Source organism: Erpetoichthys calabaricus, chromosome 4 (assembly GCF_900747795.2).
Source record: "Erpetoichthys calabaricus chromosome 4, fErpCal1.3, whole genome shotgun sequence".
Lineage (NCBI taxonomy): Eukaryota > Metazoa > Chordata > Cladistia > Polypteriformes > Polypteridae > Erpetoichthys > Erpetoichthys calabaricus.
The window spans coordinates 317994692-318022364 of NC_041397.2; the positions used below are offsets into that span (position 1 = coordinate 317994692).

The 27673-nt window shown below is 41.7% G+C and overlaps 1 protein-coding gene across 2 annotated transcripts in view; it reads right to left on the reverse strand.

Annotated features, from left to right (window-relative positions):
* Positions 1–27673, reverse strand: part of LOC114641132 (killer cell lectin-like receptor subfamily G member 1) — a 508352-nt gene that overhangs the window by 67602 nt on the left and 413077 nt on the right. The window contains exons 1-2 of one of the 2 annotated variants that reach the window (XM_051925991.1): positions 21670–21933; positions 18144–18248 (exon numbers count right to left, since the gene is read on the reverse strand). In XM_051925991.1, coding sequence (XP_051781951.1) covers positions 18144–18248; positions 21670–21763 — 199 coding nt within the window. In that variant the 5' untranslated portion in view covers positions 21764–21933. Of the gene's footprint in view, positions 1–18143; positions 18249–21669 lie in introns of those variants that run through there. The other variant, XM_051925992.1, reaches the window with a different exon arrangement.

The following is a 27673-nucleotide window of genomic DNA, read 5'->3' on the forward strand; positions in this document are numbered from 1 at the left end:
GTTTTAAGAATAAGAGGGAATGTGCAAAGCTGTAGTAACTACAGCGGGATAAGATTGATGAGCCACAGCATGAAGTTATGGGAAAGAATACTGTAAGCTAGGTTAAGGATGGTTTCATGCCAAGAAAGAGCACCACAGATGCAATGTTTGCTCTGACGATGTTGATGGAGAAGTAAAGAGAAGGCCAGAAGGAGTTGCATTGCGTCTTTGTGGACCTGGAGAAAGCATATGACTAGGTGTCTTGAGAGGAGTTCTGGTATTGTATGAGGAAGTCGGGAGTAGCAGAGAAGTATGTAAGATTTATACAGGATATGTACGAGGGAAGTGTGACAGTGGTGAAGACTGCAGTAGGAGTGATGGATGCATTTAACGTGGAGGTGAGATTACATCAGGGATCGGCTCTGAATCCTTTCTTATTTGCAATGGTAATGGACAGGTTGACAGACGAAATTAGACAGGAGTCCCCTCGGACTATGATGTTTGCTGATGACATTTTGTGTTCTGTAGCGAGAGTAGGGAGCAGGTTGAGGAGACCCTGGAGAGGAGGAGATATGCTCTAGAGAGAAGAGGAATGAAGGTCAGTAGGAACAAGACAGAATACATGTGTGTGAATGAGAGGGAGGTCAGTGGAATGGTGAGGAGGCAGGGAGTAGAGTTGGCGAAGGTGAATGAGGTTTAATACTTAAGATCAAGAGTACAGAGCAACAGGGATTATGGAAGAGAGGTGAAAATGTGAGTGAGGGCAGGTTGGAATGGGTAGAGAAGAGTGTCAGGAGTAATTTGTGAGAGAAGGTTATCAGCAAGAGTGAAAGGGAAGGTCTACAGGACCTTTATATATATATATATAAAACACAGAACTTGGGAAATAATACATTATTAATTAGTCCATTAGTCCAATTAAAAATAGAAGCTGGTGGGAACAAAAACCTGCAGCCACAGGGGTGCCACAGGACCGAGGTTGGGAAACACTGCTGTAATGCGTTTATGATGCCAGTAAGGTTAGATTTTTACAGTATGCTCTCCATTTGGCTAGTACCCACTGCTCTTGCCATCATCACTTTCATATCCCCCAGCACCAACAGCTTTCCCATTGTTTTTTCTTCAGATGCACTAATCCATTTCCCTCCACCCTCGTGTATGTTAGGGATGCTGACCGCCAGGCTCTCTAAATTGTGTGTTCTCCTTGTAACATAATGAGCTCTTGTTCCTTTGATAAACATTAACTCTGGCATCTGAGTGTCACCCTTACTGTATTTTTTTCAGTGGCCTCAGGTCCTCACAGTCCCACAGTGCACTTTGTCTACTGTGCATGTTCCACATCTTGCCTACACTCTTCCTACATCCTTTTCACAAACTCTTTTCTGACCTTTTCCATTTTTTCATTATGCTCTCTTCTTTTTCTGTTTCTTTGCCCAGATCTATACTTAAGACAATTTCCTGTTCATAATTACTCTTGTGATCAATTTCATTGACACCTTCTCATTCCATCAAAACCTTTTTAAAATGTCTTACTCCTTCCTGAATGTCTCTCTGATCCACACTCCTGTCTCTGTGCTATCTCCTCATATTTTTTCCCCACACTCATCTAATTCCTTCCGAACCTCTGCATAAATGATTCCCCTATTACTGGATTATTTCACCATTCTCTTATCTGTTTCTCCATCTTTTTCTTTCCTAAATGTCTTTGTGTTGAGTCCCTTGTCTCACTCTTGCCTCCTTTCCTGATCATCCATTTGTGTTTCTCCTTTAAACTCGATCCTTCCTGCAATTCCTGGATACTCATGTGCCTCGTATGCGGGTCGTACAGAGGGTACAGTAGCTAACTGTCATCTCTTCCTTCCCAACTCACTCTAAGGGGCTGTCCGATCCCACTTTTGTCATTATTTCTGTGTAAGCCCACCTGTTTGAACAATTCCAACATGTCTTAACTCTATGAGTCTTTTATTCTTTTCTTCACTGGCCTCTTTTGGCTTATGATTCTTTGAACATTTCCATCTCCTCACACAGTGCTGCATCATTGAACCTTCCTTTGTGCATTTCTGTTAAAATTTAAACCCTGCTTGAATCCTTTTCCTACACACAGGAAACTTATTTATTAATATTTCTACAGGAATTTCTTTTTCTGTCATCGCTAAAAGTTTTTTTTTTAAAGCAGATCCCTATCTGAGGTTCAGTTCTAATTAAGAAGTGTCTTCCTTAATGTTGTGTCTTTTATGTCAAGTGGTCCTTTTCAAGACTGTACAGCGAGATTGGGAACCTGACACAGCGAGAGGATGATCAGCTGACATCACCAGGAAAACGAACTGCTGAGAATGCTCAAGACGGGCTCTGCACAGTCAGCGGAAAGACTTGATTACAATGAATTTTTACCTCTTGCTTTTTACTTGTAGTGTTTACTTCTCCAATCTTGTTTTATTCGCAGGACTCTCTGCACTGTTTATTCTGTTAATATTTGTTCTTTGTTATAAACCTCTTGAGCCTAACTTTCACACATTTTGTTGTCTCCCAGCCGAAACTGCACTCGCTGAGCTAGTATATCTATTGTTTATCAACTTTTTATTCCATTTATTTTTTAAACTTTTTAAATGGGTATCTACAAAATGTTTCTTCCCCCAAGTGTATGTTCTCATTCATACTTCTATGTGTTTGAAACTTTATTATGCCTCTCGTCGCCCACTATTTGGGTTCTGGAGCTTAATCTCACACTTGTCTCCGAGCCAGTGGCTTATCCTATACCACTGTAAGACCCCGGAGCTCATACACATTCATCCAGTGTTTCCTCAACACCCGGGCGCTTTTACAACAACCCATTACTTTGGAACTCATAAAAGATCTCCTCTCTATGCAGCAGAACCAACGTTCTCCTTTTCCAATTCCCACTTCAGATATGGCTCTGGCAAAGGAGGCCGACTCCACTGTTTCAATATGGATGGTCCCTACCACACTTCAGATTCTCAAACCACCATTCATTCATTCAGAGGCAGGATACTAGAAATGTGCATTTACAGTCTTACTCAATTGCTAGTGACTTACTGATTTTATTGGTTTACTCAATACTTTAATATACAGCATTACACTAATGACTCATCCAAAAATTATGTTCAAACTCCCCTCCTCCTTTGAGTAGCCCATTAATTCATCCCTCCCTAACTGAATGAAACTATACCACAGAGCACAGCATCTCAAATTAACAATATAATGCAAATCAACACAACAAAACAGGGCAATGCAAGATCATTTATGAGACGGACCCCTAGAACAAATGTGATAAAGAATAAATATATACTGGACGATAAAATAAAAAATACTGAGTATTGAAATTACAGAGTTCAACACTTGAGACATAAGCAAAAAAAAAATCAATATGAATAGCATTAAAAATATCAACTCAAGTGACCGAGTGGAAAGAAAAATGTCATTGCTTAAAAAGTCCAATCATCAGTAGTTGGCTTAAGAGAGTCCATAAGTGATAAAACTTGTGTTAAGAATTGTACTTTAATAATACAGAATAGACTTCATGTCACGTGGTGGTAAATGCTCTTCAAGATGGCAGCTCTGATTCAGATAAATGACAGTGATGTTCACGTTTTTACTCCCATCCAGATGTTCTCCTTTTTTGTATGTTTGTCATAATGAATGGCTTCAGATCATTACACAAAATGTAATATTAGATGGCGGGAATCAGAGTAAACGTATAACACCATTTATAAGTTGCTGTCTAAGATATTGAAGAAATAAAGTAACCCAACAGCTGTATTGCCACGTGTAAGAGAATTGTCTCTTTAGTGATTCGCACAAACAGCTGAGCAAAGATAACCGATTACAAGACACAGCCAGACTTATTGAATCTAAACCTCACTGTACAGAGGGGGAAATAATTATTATATCCTTTGCTGAATTTGTAAGTTTGGCTCTAATTTTGCAGAAGTTTCATTTTAATGGAGAGAGAAAGAATATCAACCAAAAGTCCAGAAAAAACACATCACATAAAAGTTATAAATTGATTTGCATGGCATTAACTGAAATAAGTATTTGATCTCCAACAACCCAGCCAGAATTCTTTCTCCTACAGACTGGCTGTGTGCCCATGTGGGACACAGGTTACAATCAATCAATAACAGACACACCTGATCTCAACTCGTGATGTGTGTAAAGCACACCTGTCCACAGAATCAATTTCAAATTCTACCATTCAAACTTTTCCACCATCATGGGCAAGACCAAAGAGCTGTCAAAGACATCAGGGACAAGACTGTAGACCTACACAAAGCTAGAATGGGCTACAAGACCTTCAGCAAGAAGCTCGTTGAGAAAGTGATGACTGTTGATGTGATTATTTGGAAATGGAAGAAATATAAAATGACCATCAATCGCCCTCGGTCTGGAGCTCCATGCAAGATCTTGCTTCATGAGTTGAGGATGATTATGAGAAAGGTGAGGGATCAGCTCAAAGCTACACAGGATGAGCTTGTTAATGATCTGAAAGCAGTGAAGACCACAATCACCAAGAACACCACTGGTAACAGTCTACGCTGTAATGGATTGAAATTTTGCAATTCCCGCAAATTTGCAAGTGAACATCTAAATGATTCAGAGAAGGCTTGTGAGAAAGTGCTGTGGTCAAATGAAACCGAAACTCGACCTGCCGTATTTGGAGAAAGAGGAATTCTGAATATGACCTAAAGAACATCATCCCCACAGTCAAGAACAGAGGTGGGCACAATGTGCTTTGGGGCTGTTAATCTACTAAGGTTACAGGACGACTTCACATTGAGGGGCCAATGGACAGGACCACATACCATAAAACCTTGGACGAGAACATCCTTCTCTCAGCCAGAACACTGAAGATGAGTCATGGATGGGTCTTCCAGCATGACAATGACCCAAAACATAACCGCCTAGGCAACAAAGGAGTGACTAAAGAAGAAGTACATTAAGGTCATAGAGTGGCCTAGCCAGTCTCCAGACATCAATCCTACAGAAAATCTGTGGAGGAAGCTAAAGATTCAAATTTCCAAGCGGCAACCAAGAAACCTAAAGGATTTAGAGAGTTTCTGTAAAGAGAAGCTCCTCCTTGAGCTGCCACCTTATTGTGGTGGAGGGATTTGCATGTCCAAATGATCCTAGGAGTTCTGTTGTCGGGGGCTTTATGCCCCTGGTAGGGTCACCCAAGGCAAACTGGTCCTAGGTGAGGGCGAGACAAAGAGCAGTTCAGAAAACCTACCATGAAAAATAAAAACTTTGGCGGTGGGGCTCAATGGCAAGCACCTGGTGGCCAGGCCTGCACCCATGGGGCTAGGCTGGGCAAAGCCCGAAGAGGCAACGTGGATCCCCCTTCCCATGGGCTCACCACCTGTAGAAGGGGCCAAGAAGGTCGGTTGCAGTGTGAGTTGGGTGGTGGCCGAAGACGGGGACCTTGGTGGTCCGATCCTCCGCTACAGAAGCTGGGTCTTGGGACATGGAATGTCACCTCACTGAAGGGGAAGGAGCCTGAGCTAGTGCACGAGGTCAAGAGGTTCCGGCTAGATATTGTTGGGCTCACCTTGACGCACAGCGTGGACTCTGAAACCAATCTCCTTGAGAGGGGCTGAACTCTCTACCACTCTGGAGTTGCCCCCGGTGAGAGGTGCCAAGTGGGTATGAGCATACTTATTGCCTCCCGACTTGGATCCTGTTCATTGGGGTTCACCCCAGTAGATGAGAGGGTAGCCTTCCTCCGCCTTTGGGTAGGGGGATGGGTCCTAACTGTTGTTTGCGCGTATGCGCTGAACAGAAGTCTAGATTACCCACTCTTTTTGGAGTCCCTAGAGGTGGTGCTAGAGGGTGCGCCATCTGGGGACTCCCTCTTTCTGCTGGGAGACTACAATGCTCATGTAGGCAATGACAATGATACCTGGAAGGGTGTGATTGGGAGGAATGGCCCCCCGATCTGAACCCGAGTGGTGTTTTGTTATTGGACTTCTATGCTCGTCACGGATTGTCCATAACGAACACCATGTTCAAGCATAGGAGTGTTCATATGTTCACTTGGCACCAGGACACCCTAGGCCTCAGTTCAATGATCGACTTTGTGGTCGTGTCATCGGACTTACGGCCACATGTCTTGGACACTCGGGTGAAAAGAGGAGAGGAGCCGTCAACTGATCACCACCTGGTGGTGAGTAGGCTTCGATGGTGGGGGAGGATGCCAGTCAGGCCTGGTAGGCCCAAACGTATTGTGAGGGTCTACTGAGAACATATGGAAGAGTCTCCTGTCAGAAGTAGCTTCAACTCCCACCTCCGGCAGAACTTCGACCACGTCCCGAGGGAGGTGGGGGACATTAAGTCTGAATGGGCCATGTTCCATACCTCTATTGTTGAGACGGCTGACCGGAGCTGTGGCCATAAGGTTGTTGGTGCATGTCGTGGCAGCAATTCAGCCGGAAATGGGTGGAGTGCCCCCTCAGGGTTGGGGGCGAAATTCTGCCCCAAGTGGAGGAGTTCAAGTATCTCAGGGTCTTGTTCACGAGTGAGGGAAGAATGGAGTGGGAGATCGACAGGCGGATCAGTGTGGCGTCCGTAGTGATGCGGGCTCTGCATCGTTCTGTCGTGGCGAAAAAGGTGCTGAGCCGTAAGGCAAAGCTCTCAATTTACCAGTCGATCTATGTTCCTACCCTCACCTATGGTCATGAGCTGTGGGTAGTGACCAAAAGAACGAGATCGCGAATACAAGCAGCTGAAGATAGGGTGAGTAGCTCAGTCATCCGGGAGGAGCTCAGAGTAGAGCCGCTGCTCCTCCGCATCGAGAGGTGGCACGGGCATCTGATCAGGATGCCTCCTGGACGCCTTCCTGGTGAGGTGTTCTGGGTACGTCTATCTGGGAGGAGGCCTCAGGGAAGACCCAGGACACAATGGAGGGACTATGTCTCCTGGCTGGCGGAGAGGGAAGTCTGAGCATCTCTGCTCAAGCTGCTGCCACCGCGAACCGGCCTTGGAAAAGCAGAAGAGGATGGATGGATGGATGGATGGATGGATGGATGGATGGATGGATGGATGGATGGATGGATGGATGGATGGATGGATGGATGTAAAGAGGAGTGGGCCAAAATCCCTCCTGAGATATGTGCAAACCTGGTGACAAACTACAAGAAACATGGGCACACAGCCAATCAGTGGGAGCCAGAATTCTGTCTGGGTTGTAGGGGCTCAAATGCTTATTTCACTCAATGACATGCAAAGCAATTTGCAACTTTTATGTAATGTGTTTTTTTCTGGATTTTTGGTTGACATTCTGTCTCTCTCCATTATAATTAAACTACCATAAAAATTAGAGACTGTTCGTTTCTTTGTAAGGGACCAAACTTACAAATTTGGCAAGGGATTAAATAACTATGCCCCCCACTATATGTTTCCCGTTATCACAAGAGTGAAGTTGTCACCATAAGGTTTCTAGAAAAACACTGAGTCTTGATCAAAGGAAATCTCAGAAGAGATGAAGAAAAACACAAGTGAAATCAGGAAAATGATAGCCATTGCTAAGGTTCTGTGACTCTATGGCACCACAGTGACAGCCGTCATCTCAAAAAGTAAAGACATTCAGAAAAGAGCAACATCTTGATAGGACAAGCTGACCTGCCAAATGTCCCCCAAGGGCACAGCAATGCCTGAGTCAAGAGTAACAGAGGATACCAGGAAAAAAAAACATCCAAAGACCTTCAGGCCTGTCTACCCTTCATCTAAGGTCAGTGTTAATGACTCTATGGAATGAAAGGGGAAGAGTAAAAGCAGAACTCATGGGAGAGCAGTAAGACAAATACAAACTCTGCTGTCCAAGAGCAGCTGTGGTGCTCATCTCATAATTGCTCAGAATCACCTGAATCATCTTCACGCCTCTTGTAATAATGACTGGCGCAGGTCCCACTAGGTCTGCTATTAACTAACATGGCATTGAACAATAAGAACTTCACACCTTCAATTAAACATGGGGGTGATAATGATTAACGAGGGGGTTTCCTGCTGCCTCAGTGTGTGAAGACTTGCCATTTTGAAGGAACCAGAATATTCTTTAAGAGAATGGCCAGTCCTCTGTCCATGACCTGAAGCCAAGGTGTAGTTGGATTATGCAGCAGGACAATACTCCACAACAAAAAAGAAAACCTACAGCTGAATGGCTCAGAGGACACACAGAGTTTCAGAGCTGGTCAGATTGATAACTTGTACAAACAGAAGTGCAGAAATGAACAGTTTATGCTCATACACTCTGAATGTATCTGAATGAAAGTAAAGACCAGTGGGCTATCACTCCTCAACAGTAACATGAAAGTCTGATCTCAAATGATAAATTACAGAGTGTTTAGTTCTTATCACTACTCCTAAAGTTGCAGTAGCCAAGTATAGAAAGTCTGGGGGCAATGACACCTTATCATCGGAGGTGTTGGATTATAACATTGTTTACTGAATAAAGAAAGCAATGATTTAAAAACTGTATTGTGTCTTTCCGCAGGTCACGCTGGTAACGTATCTTCATTTTCCTAAATGTTGAAAGAACTTGCATGAGTTGCTTATTAAAGAAATACAAAATAGTTTTATAAAAATCTGGAACTGTGAATTTTCATCTTGTATGTAAATGAAGCTTTATCATTTCATCTGCTATCTGTAACCACCATGTGCAGTTCATGGTCCGGGGGTCTATTCAGTCAGAACTGTGAAGAAGCCACAGACCATCACTGAGATTACAATAAGATGGCAGCTTTCATTTCATGCCAGTCCTGTATGTCGAGTATGTTGTCACTCACTACCTCTGTCACCTATAAGACAAAGTGAGGTGACCTTCTGGACTCTTCTCAGACTAGCCTGAAGACAGCAGCTCTGGCAAGTGGCTGGATCTCTTGATAGCAGTTTAAATATGAAGCGGAAACACAGCGGACTCACAGATCCATCGTGGCTGCTTAGTACACCTATAGTTAGACACCACTTTCTTCATCAAGTCAAACTTCAAACACTCTTTGCAATCATCACAGGCTCTGAAACAAGAAAGGAGCTATTTATTAGACCTTCTCCTGATCTGACTGACCTTGTAGGCTCACATACATCACCTGAGTTTAGACATAAAACAGATGAAAGGACACAAGGCTGTGCAGCAAAGGGGACTGTTAGTCAGTAGTGTGGCTAATAAACTGAAATTCAATACTCAATGTACAGGGGCAGTATGGGACCTGACTTAGCCATGGTGGGTGAATTAAACAACATTATAAAGAACATTTATAGCAGAAACCATACTGGATGATGACCCCCAACTCCCACCCCACACTGAGTCGTGGTCATCATTGTGGAAAATTGTATCTCAGCTGACAAACTCTTTATTCATATATTCTGATGGAAATGAAACAACTCTACATTAATAAATATATATAAGGTACTGTATATTAGCACAAAGGTCTCAGAACGTTTACAGAAACACTTTTTATGGTTTCATAGATAGATAGATAGATAGATAGATAGATAGATAGATAGATAGATAGATAGATAGATAGATAGATAGATAGATAGATAGATAGATAGATAGATAGATAGATAGATAGATAGATACTTTATTAATCCCAAGGGGAAATTCACATACTCCAGCAGCAGCATACTGATATATATAGACATATTTAGACATAATATTAGTAATACTGACTTCAAAAACCACTTAATATTTGTAAAATGAATGAATATATCAAAGCCTTCATTGTGATTTGTGTACCTTCACTGTTTTTTCCGTGTTCATTGCCTTGACTTTCACGGTGACATCTAGAAATGCTGCCATTGCTTCCTGCTTTCTGGATGAATACACTTCTGATCATTTCCAGTAGCCATCCTCAGAAACATGACTCACTAGTTCACTTTATCAGGCCTCTGATGATTCTGAAGACTTGGCCTTTTCTATTCAAGACTAAAGTGCCATGGCCTCGCTAGCCTTTATTACAGGGTGGCAACTGCTCTTCTCTGTGCGGCCATCAGTGCTGCTGTGTCTCTTGTGACCCTTAACTATGCTGATGATTTCATTTTAGAGATTGTTAAACACTACGGCTGGAAAACTGAACTAAACTAATACATACAAATACCATTTAACAATTTAAAATTTTCTGACAATTCAGTTTAAAAATTAAGACATTTCAGACAGCAACCAAAAGATCCCTTGGTCCCTCCATTTTCTAAACTGACTTCATCTTGAATAGGAGCCCAAGGCAGGAACAATCCCTGAACAGGGAGCCAGTCCTTTACAGGCAGAGAGACACACACTGTAGGGCCAATTTAGCATCACCAACCCACTGAACGTGTGTGCTTGTGGAGCAGCCAGACGAAAACCAAAGACATGGAGAGAACATGTGAAATCAAACAGAGAGAGGACCTGGGAACCATTGTCTTCTTACAGCAGCATGGCAGTGCTACCACTGTGCCACCCAAAAGAATGAACCAAACATGTGTAACTATATCTATGAAAAAAATGTGAGCGAGGCCTTCCCTTACTAGCAGATGAAACACCATCACTACACGTGACAGACACATGCTGATGACAGCCCACCTGTTTCTTGTATTGCATTGTATTGTCTTGAATGCAGCTGCTAGAATCCTAACTAGGAAAAGAAAATCCGAGCACATCTCTCCAGTTTTGATGTCACTACACTGGTTACCTGTGTCATTCAGGATTGACTTCAAAATTCTGCTTATGGTTTATAAAGCCTTAAATAATCTCGCCCCACCTTATATATTGGAATGTCTGACGTCTTATATTCCAAATCATAACCTCAGATCCTCAAATGAGTGTCTCCTTAGAATTCCAAGAGCAAAACTTAAAAGAAGTGGTGAGGCGGCCTTCTGCTGTTATGCACCTAAAATCTGGAATAGCCTGCCAGTAGGAGTTCACCAGGCTAATACAGTGGAGCACTTTAAAAAATTGCTGAAAGCACATTACTTTAACATGACCTTCTCATAACTTCACTGTAATTTAATCCTGATACTCTGTATATCCGATTCATTATAATAACTATTCATGGTGGCTCTAAAATCCGAACTAACCCCTACTCTCTCTTCTGTTTCTTTTTCCGGTTCCTTTGTGGTGGTGACTTGTGCCACCACCATCTACTCAAAGCACCGTGATGTTCCTACATTGATGGATTAAAAGCCAGAAGTCTACATGACCATCATCATCAAGTCCTTCCGTGAGAACCCTAAATACAAAGAGGACTGGTCATTTATGTTAGGTAGAACGCCCAGAGGGGACTGGGTGGTCTCGTGGTCTGGTACCCCTGCAGATTTTATTTTTTTCTCCAGCCATCTGGAGTTTTTTTTTGTTTTTTTCTGTCCCCCCTGGCCATCGGACCGTACTCTTATTCTATGTTAACTAATATTGTCTTATTTTAATTTCTTACTTTGTCTTTTATTATTCTTTTCTTCATTATGTAAAGCACTTTGAGCTACTTTTCTGTATGAAAATGTGCTATAGAAATAAATGTTGTTGTTGTATCTTTCATCTGTTGTTACATTTCATGTGTTGTGTTCGACTCTTCATCTCTTCTTGGTATTGAACTGTTCTCACTGCTCTATGGGATATGTGAATTGTGAAGTGTACACGTGATAATAAATATGAACTAAAACTTGACAAGTCATCATATTGTACTTCCACCTTTAATAAGAAATGGTGATGAAATTGAGGCAGCATGATGAAGATCTGCCCAAGCATATGGTACTCGGCTCATTTTAGAGTTTGGCTGCCGTGTGCCAGACTAGCTATTGGGCAGATTTTGGGCTCTTTCTAGTCTGGATAGTGTCTAGCTCCCTCAGTTACATACTTTAGGCAGGAATACAGCTGTATGGATGAGTAGACTCTTTATAACCAACAACATCCCATAATCTGCCTATTATATGTCCGCTATTCCACCTGCAGTAATCCACTTTGTGTCCATTCACACTCCTACCTCAGCCTCTTTGGCTCATCACTGTCCCTGTGGCACCCTGTGACTTTGTGGCACTTCAGCCGTGTGTTTAAGTTCAGAAATGACATTCTCACTTATTTACTTGTAGTTTAGTTTACTGCACTGTAAAGTGTTTGTCATTTGTAACTTATTTCATTATTGTCTTCAGAGCTCTATGAAACAACATTCATGACTACATGTGGAAGGCCAGCATTAGTGGCAGGATTTAGGGAAAGGAGTCGATAAATGTGACGTCAGCAGTCACCGGCCATATTTATGTAGGAATTATACAAATAATGCTTTGTGATTCAATAATATCAGAAAGGCACAAATTATTTTGATGTCTGCTCATCTGTTTAATGTTATTAAATAAGATAGTAAACAATTTGTCTCTTATAATAACAGTAAAGTGTCTTCTGTAGGTAACCCCCTTCTGCTCCTGCCTAATACGGTTTGGTAGTTCATTCACTCAAAGTGAGACGTCTCAGAATGAAAGGAGTCTTCTTACCTCTGGGATTTCACAGGTCCAACGTCCATCCTGGTAGTTGGGTTTTCTTTACTGATGTCAAATCCGTTAATCCAATAACATTCAACTATACCTTTGACGGTATCACCTTGATAGTTTAAAAAATTCTGATAAGAAAACAAGAAATGAAGAAGTTGATGTACAGTTGAACTTGTATTGTATTGAATTGTCTTGTCTTAGTTACAATCAATAAAACATATTTTACCTCCTTATTTGCTTTAATAGATACTGTCCTGAGTCTCCCTTAATAAATGCAATGAACAGACAAAACTCTCAGTGTGTCACCTGCTTTTATAATAAACAGAGCTATTGTGTCACTTCTTGTGTCACTTGAGCAAATGGCAGTGATGTCCAACACAACTAATGTGTCAGTGTGCTAACAGAGATACTGAATACAAAATATGACATCTCTGGGGGAAACTGCGTAAAAAACCCCTGCCCCCAATGGATATCAACCAATGAGAGAATCTGCAGACATTTTCACCAATTTGGGTGTTAACAGGGGCCTGCCACCTCAGAAGGGCAGTTCAGTGGCATTCTGTGTTTTATTTGGAGTGATGCAATGGTCACCTGGTTATTTTCATGAAAAAATGATGCACAAATCTTAAATTGCTTTATATACTAATCGACTAGCACATCACCAGTGACCCTTTGTCCATTACGTATCTCTCAGATATCCAATCAAAAACCAGAAATGCATGTAAACATAATGTAGAAATGGCAACTCTAAGAGCTCCTGTATCCAAGAAAGAAGAAACAGCAAACTAGGATTCACAGCACGTCTGATGACATCAGTTGTAGTGAATGAAGAAAGACGAAAAGAGTCCTCTGACAGAATCTTTACTTTCTCACATAGTGGTCACAAAACAAAGGGTCTCTCAGACTTTACTTAATATGGCAGTCGCCCTGAGCCTTTGAAAAGCGTTGACTGACTCTCCAGATCCATTAGAGGAATCTGCTAAAGAAAGACATTCCTGCTTTAATAACATACTGAGCTGACTGAATTTCAGCTTTGATCTTTTTGGATTGTTCTTGTGATGCACTTTCAAAGCGTTATTTTTTAAAGCAATGCGCTTGTCCTGACAGTTTAACTTACAGCATACAGTTTATCAAGACGGTCATCTTAAATCAACCTGCATAAATGACATACCAGCACGTCAGAACTTTCTATATTCACTAGTTGTCCATCCATTTTCTTGCACCAATCACAGCTGTCATTGCAGTTCAGAGTATCAATGGAAAGGAAGTAACACTTGGACCTGAAGCGGACCCAGCCTGGTTTACATACAGGGCAAGCGTTTTCTGTGGAAAACGAAACAAAAGAGCAAATTTAAAATGAGGGATTAGATGAGCAAGGAGCCCACAGTCTACTAACCCTGCAGCAGAGCACTCACCATTAGTTGTGTTTGTATAATCACAGTAGAAGTCCTTCATATTACTGAACTCTTTTGACAGTTTATCATTTTGCTCCTTCAGAGTTGTGTAAAGAGACTGCAGAGCTCTGTAGTTTTTGTCATTTTGGGACTTCAGGGTAGTATGAACCTTCAACAGATCACTGTTGTTACTGGTCAAGATGTAATTTGTATTTCTTAACTTTTCGAAGATTTGCTCCTTATGATTTAAATTTTTGAAATCTGAGGGAAACAAGTCATTTCATACAATCAATAATATAAAATCATACATCTTTTAGGCTTGAGTTAAGCAATGTTATCAATTTTGCAGTGACAAACAATCACTTGCCATGTTTCCTTCTCATTTTACTCCATCAGAGTTTGTAATAACAGATGAAGATTGTGCCTTACTAGTTTTCGGTGTGAAACAGAAGCTCTGTTTTTAAATTTTTTTTTTATTAACGTAAAAGGGGTATGAACAAGCAACAACTGGTGTTGAAAGTCAAACTGCAAAAGCAAAATAATAAAGTGCATCACACTGCGTATGTCCTTGGGTCAGCTTCCGGTCTCATAAGCCTATTGTTTTCATTTTTCTTTCATCTGTAAGCCTATTGTTTTAATTATTTTTTTTATTTCAAGTAAACAGGGTGACCCAGTGGGCACCCCAACATTTAGTTTGAGTCCACTCCTCCCCTAGTCCAATGACAAGTGGCATAATCAGAAAGATTCTGTGCCTTACAATGGTCGAAATCGGCCAACCTGGCAGAATCAGTCCAACAACTAGCGGACCAGTTAAACCAGTTAGAAATTCACCACAGGCAGACCTGGCAGAAGCCAAAGCACAACTTAAGGCAGCAGAAGCCCAACACCTTGGATAAGGACAGGGACCAGCCCAACTGAAGTCCAAATGCACCTGCGGGCACATCTACTTTATCCTTTCCTAACAGGAGAACTGCAACAGGCGTATTATGATTTGGAGGAAAGTAATGGGTGCACTGCGGTGGGTTGGCACCCTGCCCAGGATTGTTTCCTGCCTTGTGCCCTGTGTTGACTGGGATTGGCTCCAGCAGACCCCCGTGACCCTGTTCGGATTCAGCGGGTTGGAAAATGGATGGATGGATGGTAATGGGTGCATAATAGCACAAAGTTAACAAAAACTAAAGGTTTAGCCATTGGCTTCACAACGATAGGCTCTGGAGAGCAGTCTTTTCACAGGATCAGAGCTCTGTAATGCAGTGCAGTTATCTCCAGAAGGAGACGCCACTTCTTGGCAGTGCCTTGCTTTTATAGTTACCGGACTCGAAGGGAATGGCCAGTGGCCCTCTGGGGTATCCTATCCAAGCTGTGGGTGACAAGAGAGATACAACTGTTAAGAATCATGGCCCCTGGCATCCCAGAATGGTAAAGTTTACCTCAGATGAGCCTGAAAGGTGACCCCCTCAACACAAATGCATGACAAGTACAATGCAGGAGTAAGAAATAAGTCAATATAGTCCATAAAAAGGCAGTGCAATTGTGGAGGTTAAAAACAGTCAATCAATACTTTAAAATCCCTCTTTGAAATGATTCAAGGCATCAGGTTAGTCTCCTCGACAAGATAAGAAGACCTCTCTCATCCACCATCAATTGACTCTTGTCCTGCCTGCCCTCTCTGGCTTGGCCTGAGACGCACCTAGCCGGCCCCCTGTCTTCACATATGCTGTACCGTGCTATCTGGATCTCTGGAGGGACAATCCCAGTTCTTGCTCTTACATTAAAGTTCAGCAAGGAGACCCCTTGGAGTGTCAATGCTTTGGCTCCATTGCAGTGGTCCGACCGCCCTGCCTCCTCTCCTCCTCTGTGTTTGATTGCTCCGCCGATCCCACCTTGAAGTTCAGTCTCCTTATCCTCTAACCACCCCTCAGTATGGCTCAGCCTTCCCTTTTAAATATCGGTGGGCACAGTGCTTAATTAAGTGCCCTAGTGTGTCAACACCAGGTGTGTCTGCACATGAACATAGGATCCATTGACCACCTCATTAAGAGCCGCTCCACCACACTACAACACACCGAGCTGACCACACTTTGTTTTTTATAATTTGCACCGCCATGGACCTCACCTTGTGACAATCTGGGGAACTTTTTGCTTCAGGTTGCCATTCCGATGCTGAGAGCTGCTAAGACGTTGTTTGCACACACAACTCTCTGATCACATGAGTGCATCCAGCAGCTCTTATTTACCGGAGAGAAGCCATCAAGAAAAGACTGACTGGCTACAGACCTTTCTCCTTGAAACCCCAAGCTTATTGTCAGGATCTTCAAACCTTCCTTTCATTGGCAATGAATCAACTAGGAGCCAACCCCACCTACAGCCAGTCCCACCTTTTGGATGTCATTTTAGTTCTGTCTCAGGACAGTAAATCAGTAGGCCATAAAGGCAAAAAAAAAAAAGATCAAGATATGAAATATTAAAAAGAAATCAGTTACTAAGTAACAAGGCCTTATAATTTTAGATAAACACAAAAGTCTGAGGCCAGCTTAAATGTCATTGTGACGATTGTGTCACAGACTGTGACTTTCAGTGTGCACTGCTCAACCAACAGAATTATGCGCTTAGGCAACAAAACCACAAAATGTTGGCACCCACTGATTAACAACATGGCATCATGGCCAAATTAAATCATCATTGGCACCCACTGATTAACAACATGGCATCATGGCCAAATTAAATCATCACATTAAAAGGTCATTATAAGCCATAGAACAAAAGGGTGAAACATTTCAAATAAGCAGACATCGTAATGCTCCTCCAGACGCTCCTGTCTATACACATAATGCAGTGGGCACTTGATGGGTGGGCAGGGGTAAAGAAACAAAGAAGCTCAAAGGAGATCTTTCCTCAAGCGCGGTGTACTATTAACCCCTGAGGTTACACACTCTGATGTTAGTTTTTGGTTCCTTGCTGCTTTTTTGGATTTTCTTCTTTCATTTACCCGAGGCTCGTGGTTTTCACTCATTTTGATTTGTTGCTGATCTCTGAACTGCTTGCGTTTTGACAAGTGTTTTTGGTATTTGGACTTGTAAAAAAATGGCTTCAATAAATGTCATTGCTGTGTTTAAGGTAGCTCGTTCAGATTTCTATTCCCCCTTCAGCTTTGCATAACCTGTGGCACCTCACAGAGGGATAAAGTGACAGTTCAGCATTTGTGTCTGTCAGTTGAGCACTGGCATTGTCTTTACTTGTTAAAAAAAAAGTGTTACTTCTGTTGTTGTGATACAGATGTCAGATAAATATGCAATTTGAACAACAGTAATAAAGGTCTCTCCTGGATGATATGCCTTTGATCATGTCTACTTGTGTAAGAGACTAAAGGATTCCACCCTTTACTGGATACAACACCTGCAAGGAAATGTCCCTGCATTGGAAAATCCTTAGTTGGTAAAAATGATATCCTAATTCCACAATATGGAAGATGGCAGCAGCAAAATGCAACAAACTTCATGGATCGTGTAGCTCTTATGGGATAATCCAGCAGCAGAGAAGTCAGGGGACAATGTCCATGATACATTTCTGAACTTCTGATTAATCCAGATGTGTTTTTCTGATTTCAAACCCATGGCACCAGAAGGACTTCACAATCCAACTTTAAATAGTGAAGTCTTGGTGAGGGAAGGTAGGAATGAGAGCCTCTTTGGATATCTGTAGCTGGAGGCACATTTATTAGCAGACAGGGATGTTGATCTGTACCAAGGAGAGTACTGGGGGACAGACATCAAAGAAACTCTTAAGAGAGTGAGAAGTGAGTTTTTTAGTATAAGATGAACCAGCCACTGCCAAAGTATTTTTTATGTTTGTTTAACTCAATGAAGCATGAACTCCCTGAGCCTTGTTATTATATGTAATGTTGCTCCTCTTATAAACATTCTTTTGAGAGTATTTGACTTATTTTCTTAATAAAGCGAACTTTTATGGAAACTGATAAGTGCTGAAGGTAATTCAGGATACAGATTTGACTCAGGAGTGGCTCTGTAAGGTCACAACTGCTGTTGTCACACATGCACGTCAGAGACTCACCCCTTCAAGTTCTTCCCAGGTATGTGATACCATGCTGGGCCAGTAGGGGGTGCTGTGGCTAACTGTCTTGTCCTTTTCTTCCACCAAAGCACAGAGAAAATGCCCAGTGAGGGCAACTGAGTCTGCCCCTTCTGGTCCCTGGGCTCTAAGAACTTGACAGCCCAGAAGGAAGTGTCTCGTCACAGCATTCATATTTCCTTCACTTTTCAATGCCATACCAGTACAGAGGATACTTACAGTAAACAGAAATGAATATGAGGGCGACCAGTAGGAGAACACAGAAGGATGCCAGGACCATCTCCAGGATGAAATTCCGTCCTGCTTCAACATGAGGCACTGGAGCTGCAAGATAATCAAAGTGGAGTGAGATCAGATAATGAACAGCGTATGAACTACCTGAGGTAGGACAAAGTGGGCACTGCCCATTCTTCCAGGCTTTAGCGGCCCACCAGGCCTGTTAAGGTAGCAGATTTAGTAGACGTCCAGCTCTGCTATCCCCCACTAACATTCCGAACTAAGTGACTGAACTCCTGCTTGTACAAGAATCTGCCTGTAGTTCATCTGATGATAAAGGAGGAAATCAGACATCTCTGCAAATGCCTTAAGCCAGAAGGCATGAAATGGACTCAGGCAAGAACAAAGAGCTATAATTTAAGAAATAAGGGCTGGGAAAGTCAGAATAACTTGAGTAGGTCCTGATTTTGTGTCTGGAAGGGACTTTAAACCAATCATGAGGTGTTAGAATTCCAGTTTAAAAACTAGCAGCAACCACGTATTCTGTCAGAGACAGGTACACACACACTCACTGATCTCTAAGGGGACCCAGGACACCCACTCTCCAAAATGACTGGATTTTAAACCATTGTGGGAAAAGAACTACCATCCCTGCCAGGGAGGAGCATAGGTTATTATCTGAATGGGACTCCCGAGAGGAACGAAGGGCAGATTGGCTGGCTGGGCTGAAATATAAAATAATGGGTAGACCAGCAGAAGCAGGAACTTTGGAGTAGGTCCGTGCCCCATGCACTAGGTGGCAGTGGTCCTCGTAAGAGAACCTAGTTCACAAGGTGCTAGGGAAAAGGAGTCCCGAAATGCAGACCTGTAGGGGTCCCTTGGGATCGACAGAGAGCGCTTTCAGGGGAGGACCTCCCACCATTCATTATGGCCCAAAAGTGCTTCCTGGAAGATGGGGCATGGCCCACAGAAGCACTTACAGGTCTGGCATAAAAGAAAGCCCGGTGCAACTCATGAATGAGTCAGAGTTGGGAGGCTCCAGGCAAAACTCAGCAGAGGTTGAGAAGGAGGAAGAAATGTTGGTTTACTGTGACGTATTGTGTAATTGTGGCTTATTATTGGGAGGATGGTGAAGAGGTGCCTGGGAATGGAATAAAAATCCTTTAGTTTACCCTATCAATGTGTGATGCTTTACTGTGTCTGTGGTTTGGGGCTCCCTAACGCTCCCTTGTGGTTACACCACACCACCTACACTTCAGATGAGGTAATCCACCTGAAACTAAGCATATTCAGGCCCAGCCAGTACTTGGATAGGAGACCACCTGGGCAAAGCCTGGGGCCAGCGTGGATGCTTACCTTGTGGTCTATAAGTGGATCCCAATGCCCCAGTGCAGTGACAAGGATACTGTGTTTTAAAAATGGTGCAATCGTTCAGATGAGACATAAAACTGAGGTCCTGTCTCTCTGTGGCCATTAAAGATCCCTTGACATCCTTTGTAAAGAGCAGGGTGTATCCCGATGTCCAGGCTAAATTGCCCTCCATGTCCTGCTCATTCTGACCCCCTAATCATCTCCTGTCTCTAACTGGCTCACTGTCTCTCACCACTTCACCACCTAACAGCTAATGTATGGTAAGTGTATTGGTGCAATAATAGCTGCTGTCGCATAATCCAGTGGATGCTACACATTAGTAGGGGTGTTAGTGGCTCCCCACTCACTATATAAAGCGCTTACTTCAAGAAGGGAATTTCAGCATCTAAACTCTTGTGCCAGAAACAGTAACACTCTTCTCTATGAAACTGCAAACACAACAAATGGGCCTCATAGCAGAAAGGAAGATGAGAAAGCAGCACCACAGACCACTACAGATGAAAGACCCTGCAGTAAAAGAAAGACTGGACGCCAACGCAAGAAGAATCCTCCACATGAACCTGGGGCAACAAGAAAACAACTCCTCCACACAACATCAGACATCATCCATAAAGACTTAGTATCGTTAAACTATTTATGTGTGCCAACATAAATTAAAACTCTCAAAACCAGTAAACAGCCAGTCTCTCTGCCTTATAAGTTTGTCTGTCTAGTATGGCTGGGCCCTGTCGTATAGATCGCCATACTTTATATATGCATTTATCATATTTCAATAATCCTTGTGCTGAACAGTAGATGAGATAAATCTCTCCTCTTTCCCACATTGTTGTCATTGTCCCTGGGTGGTCAAAGTTCATTTTCATTTCCTACACTGGTGCACCACCATCAATGTGGCCATTAACTGGTCTCCCCTTCATTCCCACTTGCTGTTGTCCCATCAACATTCCTGTTCCATGTCCTCATTCCCGTGTTTTCTTGTCCATGACCACCTCCAGATCTCAGCACAGGCTAACCTGATTATTATTTTCACAACATCAGCTGTTGTCTGCTTACTTGACATGTGTTTGCATGTCATTGAGAATAACTTACCTGTCACTTTGACCCAGAAGATGATCAGGGAGCACCTGGAGCACTCCTGGGTGCAGTAAAAAAGAGGCCGCCTCACTCCATTTAGAGAGCCAGAGTCGGGAGGCAGAGGACAGAGCTTGTGGGAGAGGAGTGGAGGTGGAAACAAAGAGAGAAGAAACAGAGAAAAAGGATGATGACTGAGCATTGGTGGTGATTTGTGCACTGTGTACTGTGCAGTGGAGAAATAACGTGTGTGCTTTTGGGACTTGTATGTCTCTGTGTCTCTCTGTGGCTGGGCTCATTCCACAACATGTTCTAAACATCCCCCTGAACATGAAGGAGGATCACAAGCTCTAACCTCAGCTCTTCACTTCTCGTCCTGTGTGCATGTGACTGAACACAGTCTGAACAGGATAAGATCTTAAAATGAATCTCTTGTGAAGGCATCTGTCACATAAGAGTCACACTTTTCCTTATGAAATTGTAGAGGACACGGCAAAGAGGCTAAGATAAAGTGAACTGAGGCAGAGCACACCAAACACTGACCACCGGAGAGTAAAGACATGGCATAAATAAATGAATATACTCAGGGTGGAGTTACTCGCTTGAACCTGGCATGACAGTAACACCTACCACACAATATGTGGCACCTCCATAAATGTCTGAATGTCACTCAAACTGTTAAAATTAGTAAATTAAATTAGTATTCTGAACAGCCAACTAAAACTTGGCCATCACTAGTGTGGAAACAAGAAAGCTTTGAGTCACAGCTTAAGCTCTTATTTCTCCTTCAAAACTGTGCTTTACGGCAAGAATGAGTGAGTAGAGTGTTGTCTATTCTATACTACTGTCTATTGTCTATACTACATGAAGGTCAAAAAATCTTCAATTCACAGACAGTGGGGACAAATAAACTGGGAACCTTACTGAAATGAGCAGACAATTCATTCATTAACATCAGCCATCATTCCTCTTCCTTACACTTCCCAATTTTTCAAAACACCATAATATATAGAAGAACTACTTTGCCTGCCCTTGACAGAAATAATAATTGTCTTTAAGTTTATAAAAGTCAGTCTACAGCACCTACCTCTCTGGTCTTCTTCTTCACTGGAATGTCGTAATACTTCTATGGTGCAGAAGTCATCAGTGCGTTTCACTGATGCTCTGTAAATGTCAACCATCTTTTATGAACGCTGCAGAGTGATTGAAAGAGACAAAGTTTGCGTTATTTCTAATCTATAATTCAGATGTGTTTCTGAAATCTTCATAATTTAGGCAGGTCAGCTAAGTAGTTATCGCCAATTACATACAAAGCTCAAGAAGGAGCTGAAAAATGATATTGTTAAAAGCCTTGTGCCTTTCCCAGAAAAGGTGAGCACACAATTTTGTTTTTTAATAAATACATGAAGTGTTACCAAGAGGCCTAACCTTGCAGCCAATAAGCTGAACCAGGCTGTCATTCCTACCACACTCCTCACTGCAGACTAACTGTCCACGTACGTATCTTTCACTACGTTGAAATGCTTTTCTGCTACTCTGAAATTCCTCATACAGTTGTGTCTCTCTTGGACTCCTGTTAAACACTTTCATAATTAATTAAAATAAATCTATTAATAATGTAGTCGATCTATCTATCTGTGTGTCCGTCAGTCTGTCTAGTGTGTATAGAATAGAATCCCGAATTGTCAATCTGTGGAGTGACTTGAAGATTGCAGTCCACACACTGTCGCCATCCATTTTGACTGAACTTGGACAGTTCTGTAAAGATGAGAGGGCAAATGTTACAAACTCCAGATGTGCGAAGTTGGTAGAGAAGGATCCTAACAGACTCATGGCTGAAATTAAAAGCAAAAGGGGATTTGAAAAAATACTGACACAGTGAGATGATCCTTTAACCAGCTCAATGATTCTGGTTTATTTATTTATTTCTGAACTGTTGCTATTTTATGTTCTGGAGGAATATTTATTTGTGTGTATTTTCATTTCAGGCTGCAAAAGCAACAAAATGTGAATATTTTAAAGTAGGAGTTCTTTTCTGTACACACTGTATTTATCTATAAACAGCTACAGAGCAGCACGGTTATGAAGGAGATGCAAGTGAAGGAGTGAAAGCACAAGGTGAGAGTGTACAGTGTGTGTGCACATCCAAGTTATGAGACACACGAGGTAAACTCCCAGTTTATGATGGCTTAGGTGTCTTGTTAGTTTAACTCTGAATCGACCAAAAGCTTCACCAGCCGGTGGTTTTTGCTGAAATGCGTCGCTGCAGGTGGTCCCGTTGACGAGGGTTTTGCCAACAGATGCAGGCAGCATGTCTGCAATTGAAAAGCAGAGACCACTTGTGTTCTCAGCAGACCCAAGATTTCATTTATTTTTGGAGCTGACAACAAAGCACAATGGAATGGTGTGTGAAACTGAAACTGTACTAGGATGGGCTGGGAATTTGTTTTATTTATTTTTTGTTAATTTAGTGTGTAGCAGGTGCCACATGTGCTATTGTCCCATTGGCAGTTTCCTGCTCCTTAGGGTGCATTTCAGGAAAAGTGGATACTGTAAATACACATTTAAGGGGGAGGTCGTAACATGGACAGGACGGTTGGTGCTGAAGATGTTAAAACCGGAAAAGAAGGGGAGAGAGGGAGACATCTTGTGGTGGAGCAAAGGGGAGTGATGCGGTAGCACCAAGACATACACCTGCTGGAACAAGACTTCCTTTTTTTTTTGCTCACTCAGACACACAAGGGAGAGACACATCTCTGAAGACACACTTTTTTTTGGTTTCGCTGACAATTCTTTGGACCGGTAGGACTGAACATTTTTGTTATCGGCTTGGCGGCCAGCATATTTCAGGAGGCTTTCACTTTGTCCACAAACAGTGAAGACAGTAAACCTATTTGGAAAACTGGTGTCTCTTAAACAAGAACATCTTTTCCCTAAATTGGGAAAGGTGGTTTTGATACTATGTTATGTACTAGTTTGTTTGTTTTTTGTCTATATGTTTATTTTTCCCTCTTCTTTATTTGTGGTATTGCTTATAGTTTAATGCTGAGCTGGGACATGTGGTAAGGAGTCAAATAAAAGGACGAGCGTTGGTCACGTTGCCCTGAAAGATTTTCGATATCAAACTGCTTTGTTCTAGCGGTTTTCTGATTGTGCAGCAACCCAGGGTTTATTTGTTTTCCTGGGGCAGCGGTACAAGTGTAACATTTACAACCACTGCTGCTCCTTCTTGGCAATGGAAGTTGTGTTAATATCCCCGCTGAGAGTGGTTGTGGTAGGTTGAAGGATTCCACCATATTGCCTATAGAATCATCATTTTCTAGTGGGAGAGGCCATAACAGCTGTTTATAAAATTCAGTTCATCTTACAACACCTCATCCATTGAATGATAATAAAAATTATCTTGCATCGATGCACCAAAATCTTGAAACAACAGCATTTCTGGGTTAATGAGTGTCTTGGATTTTTACTTTCAATAAAAACTTAAAACTGACATCTTTGCTTTCTGAATTGTTCTTACTGGACAGATTGTGGCGCACATTCAATAAAACCCCTCAACTGAAGTTTCATTGAGCTCACAAGTTTGGACAAAGCCGTCTGACCCTAATTAACCTCTCTATGTCTTCCTGCCTGTTGTCTCTCTCACTCACATCTCCCCAACTTTGATGGCCTCTGGGGTGACCTGGTCTACTCCGTGTGACTTGACATGTTTCAGAGATCTTGTGGCTCCAAGGCCTTCACTTCAGTCGTCGGTTTGGCACAATTATGTTCTAAGGAATCAGAAGAGCGCTTGTTAGGGTCTTACACTTAGTATAAAACTGGATGTAATTAAGTATTTCAAATGAGGTGAAACCACAAAGCACATACATTATTTTTACTTTCTATAGGCTGGGTTTTATCAAAGCATTCCTGCGTTTTGCTATATGTTAGGGCTTTTTAGGTTTTATGTGTTGTTTGGTATGATTCGGTAGGTTATTTTGTGGGTCTGGATATGCTCAAAATTCCTTTTTTATGCCATTTTGGTTTATGAAAGTCCTGCTATGAACGCTCTATTTTCAGATAGTGGGGGAAACATCTATTTAAATTGCCGAACTGCTTTAAAAGTTTGTTCCCCTCCACCATGATCTGTGGGTGTTTTGGTGTCTTTGCTGATGTCAAGCACTTTGTCTTGCTTGAATTTATATCCAGTCCATATTTTTTGACCTCTGCGTCGGTTACTGTTAAAATTTTTTGTGGGCTTTGCTTCTCTGATGCTATTAAATCAATGTTAAACTTTACACTTTTAATTTTCTGACTGCCAATTGAGGCTACAATATTGCTTGCTAGTTCTAAACTTTGATCAGTTGTGATGAATTCAAGAGAGATGATGAACAAGAATGGAGGCAATGAGCATCCTTCCCAAAGTCTTATTGTAGTTTTGAACAGTTTAGTTAGCCCCCCATTAATCTTCACTGCATTTGTGGCCTGATTTTAGAGTCCTGATGACTTCAACAATTTTGCTAAGGTATCTTCATCTTGGCCCATAGTGCTTCATGGCAGATACTGTCCAGTGAAATCTGTGAAGGTGCGTTTGATATCCTTGTTCTGTTCAATTGCTTTATCAGGATGAAACATTTTTACAATGTCAAACAAACAAAGGAATGAAAGCATCTTTCCCTTGTTATAGATTTTTGGTGGGGAGCACATTACCCCAGCATAGGGACAAAAGCAGCAATTTATTTCTTTTATGACCCAAAATCACACAAGGAATGCCTTGATGGATTTTACAGGTACCATTTCTTGTTGACCTTCCAGCCTTGATTCCCTAAGACGACAAGAAAACTCCCAGGAAGAAAAAAACAAATGGAAGAAATCATGGAAATGGGAATTCAGGGAGAGACCACCTTCCAGGTATGATGGGTGTGCAGTGGCTGTCAAAAAATGGGCTAAATACAACACATTAATCAGAACTCAAGTAATCCTCTTCAAAGAGCTAGATGAGCAGACCATCATGGTCACCTCATAAATACAATAAAACAGTACAAACAACTTTGCTCTTACACACCACTCCTCACCAAGTAACCAAGCGACAACTCCAAAAATGGAAGAATAGATTACACCGCTCACTAAATACAGAACTATCACATATGAGGATACAGATTTGTTCAAACACATCAAGAATAAATTAGAACCCACAGGCAGATTGTAGAAGGGGAGTCAAACAAGCCAGACACAATCAGAGGCCTGAAGACCTTGGGCACGAGCTGCCTTCCCCTATTGACCATTACACAGCTGAGTTAGTGCAATGCCAGCCAATCAGACAACAGGACCTTTTAGGTTATGACTTCAGTGCTTCTTTATCAGAGATGACAGGTCCATGGCTGGCAAACAACTTTGCAGTAGAGCAGTGGCACCAAGAGCCTCAAAAGGATACCGAGAAGAGAAAGAGAATAGGCAAGTGTTATTACCAGTTGATAAATGTCATGTTATGTAGATTGTAGTACTGGTGACTAACAACAGAGATGCAGTATGCACAGTCAGTCAGCGGCTCTAGTCAGGGTATGCTAAACTGAAATTGTGAGACTTCAGCCTGATTTAAAGGCAGAGACTGAAGGGGTACTTCATATAGTAGCAGACAGACCATTCCACAACTTCAGGGCCCCCACTATTTTGTTAATCCTTGAAATCATAAACAAGCCGACATCTTGACATCTTAATGTGCGCTCATGTTTGTAAGTAATGATCAGCTCAGATAAGTAAGCAGACACCTCCCCCTGATGCCCCTCCATCATTATAATTTTGGGGTGACCTTCTTGCATTATAATCTGAACTACTACTTGTGTGAGTTTATTCTTGTCAAAAATGTCCACAGAATTAATTCAAAGCAAGTTTTCACATTTTTATTCTTATTTACTGCAAGTTTTTGCAGACCAGCCTTTGAGCTTATCTCCTGTAGCTTTCAGAAAAAAAGTCGACAGACTTTTCTCATATAGCTTTACGGAGACCTGACGCTCACTTTTTAAACAGGGATATGCAGTGGATTCAAGCAGTAATCACAGCCCTTCGGTTTTTGCACACTTGATTATGGTGTTGATGTCATTGGAAATGGACATATTTGGCGTTTTGCCCGTCAATCTATGCTCAGTTACAAATAATCACACCATACACACCAACACACCTACACTCAGTTACTTATAATCATACCCTTTCCATTTGAGTCGCAGTAATTAAAGAAAGAAGGTTGTAACGGTGGAAAGTTAATTTGTATTTGAAAAAAATGAATCCATAAAGTTTGTCTTTTTGGAGTTTGATTTGTGGTCTGCTGCTTATTGTATTGGTTTGTGAGAAAATATGAACAGGAAACTGTTACATTGATCCAAATCCAAATCATAATTTATTTGAGGTGTAATATTAAGATTAGGGTAAGAAGTGTAATAAATTGAAGTGAAAATTGATAAATTATTATTTTTAACTTTAGGGCCGATTTCCCCAAATTGGTTAAGATAAGGGTTGTGTTGGCTCAAGGCATGGATTGAAGTACCATAGCCAGGGCAGTCAAGTGGTCTATACTGGGTGGTCAACCTCAGATCCCAAAACCGAAGAAGTTCTGTTTTATGAAAATTATAAAAAATTGAATAGGAATAGAATTGTAAAATAGAAAATTGGAAATAAACATGGAAGGAAATTTGAATTTTTTTAATGTTTGGATTAGGAATTTTTGACTTTGAAGAAAGGGAAAGCTCTTGCTACCCTGATTTCCAATCATAAGAATGAGACCATGCACTCTCCTCCCTGTATTGATAAACACCATTTTTATCCCATTCTTTATTCTATATGTTTTGTCCTCCTTTGTAATTCTTTCGGTGTTAATTCTGTTAAAGTTTGCAGAAGTGTCTATTAGAATAATCTTTCCTCAAAGCTCTTCTGTTATCCATGTTATCCTAATTAAATACTTGGTACTAACTTCAACCAATCAGATATTTGCTTTCTGTTTGAGAAAAATTAAAAACAGCTGGAAACTTTTATTTAAAATTTTATATTTCTCTTGATTCCCTTAAGTTGCTTCCCTTTTGAATATAAATTTAAGATATTTTATTTCCATATTTTAAGGA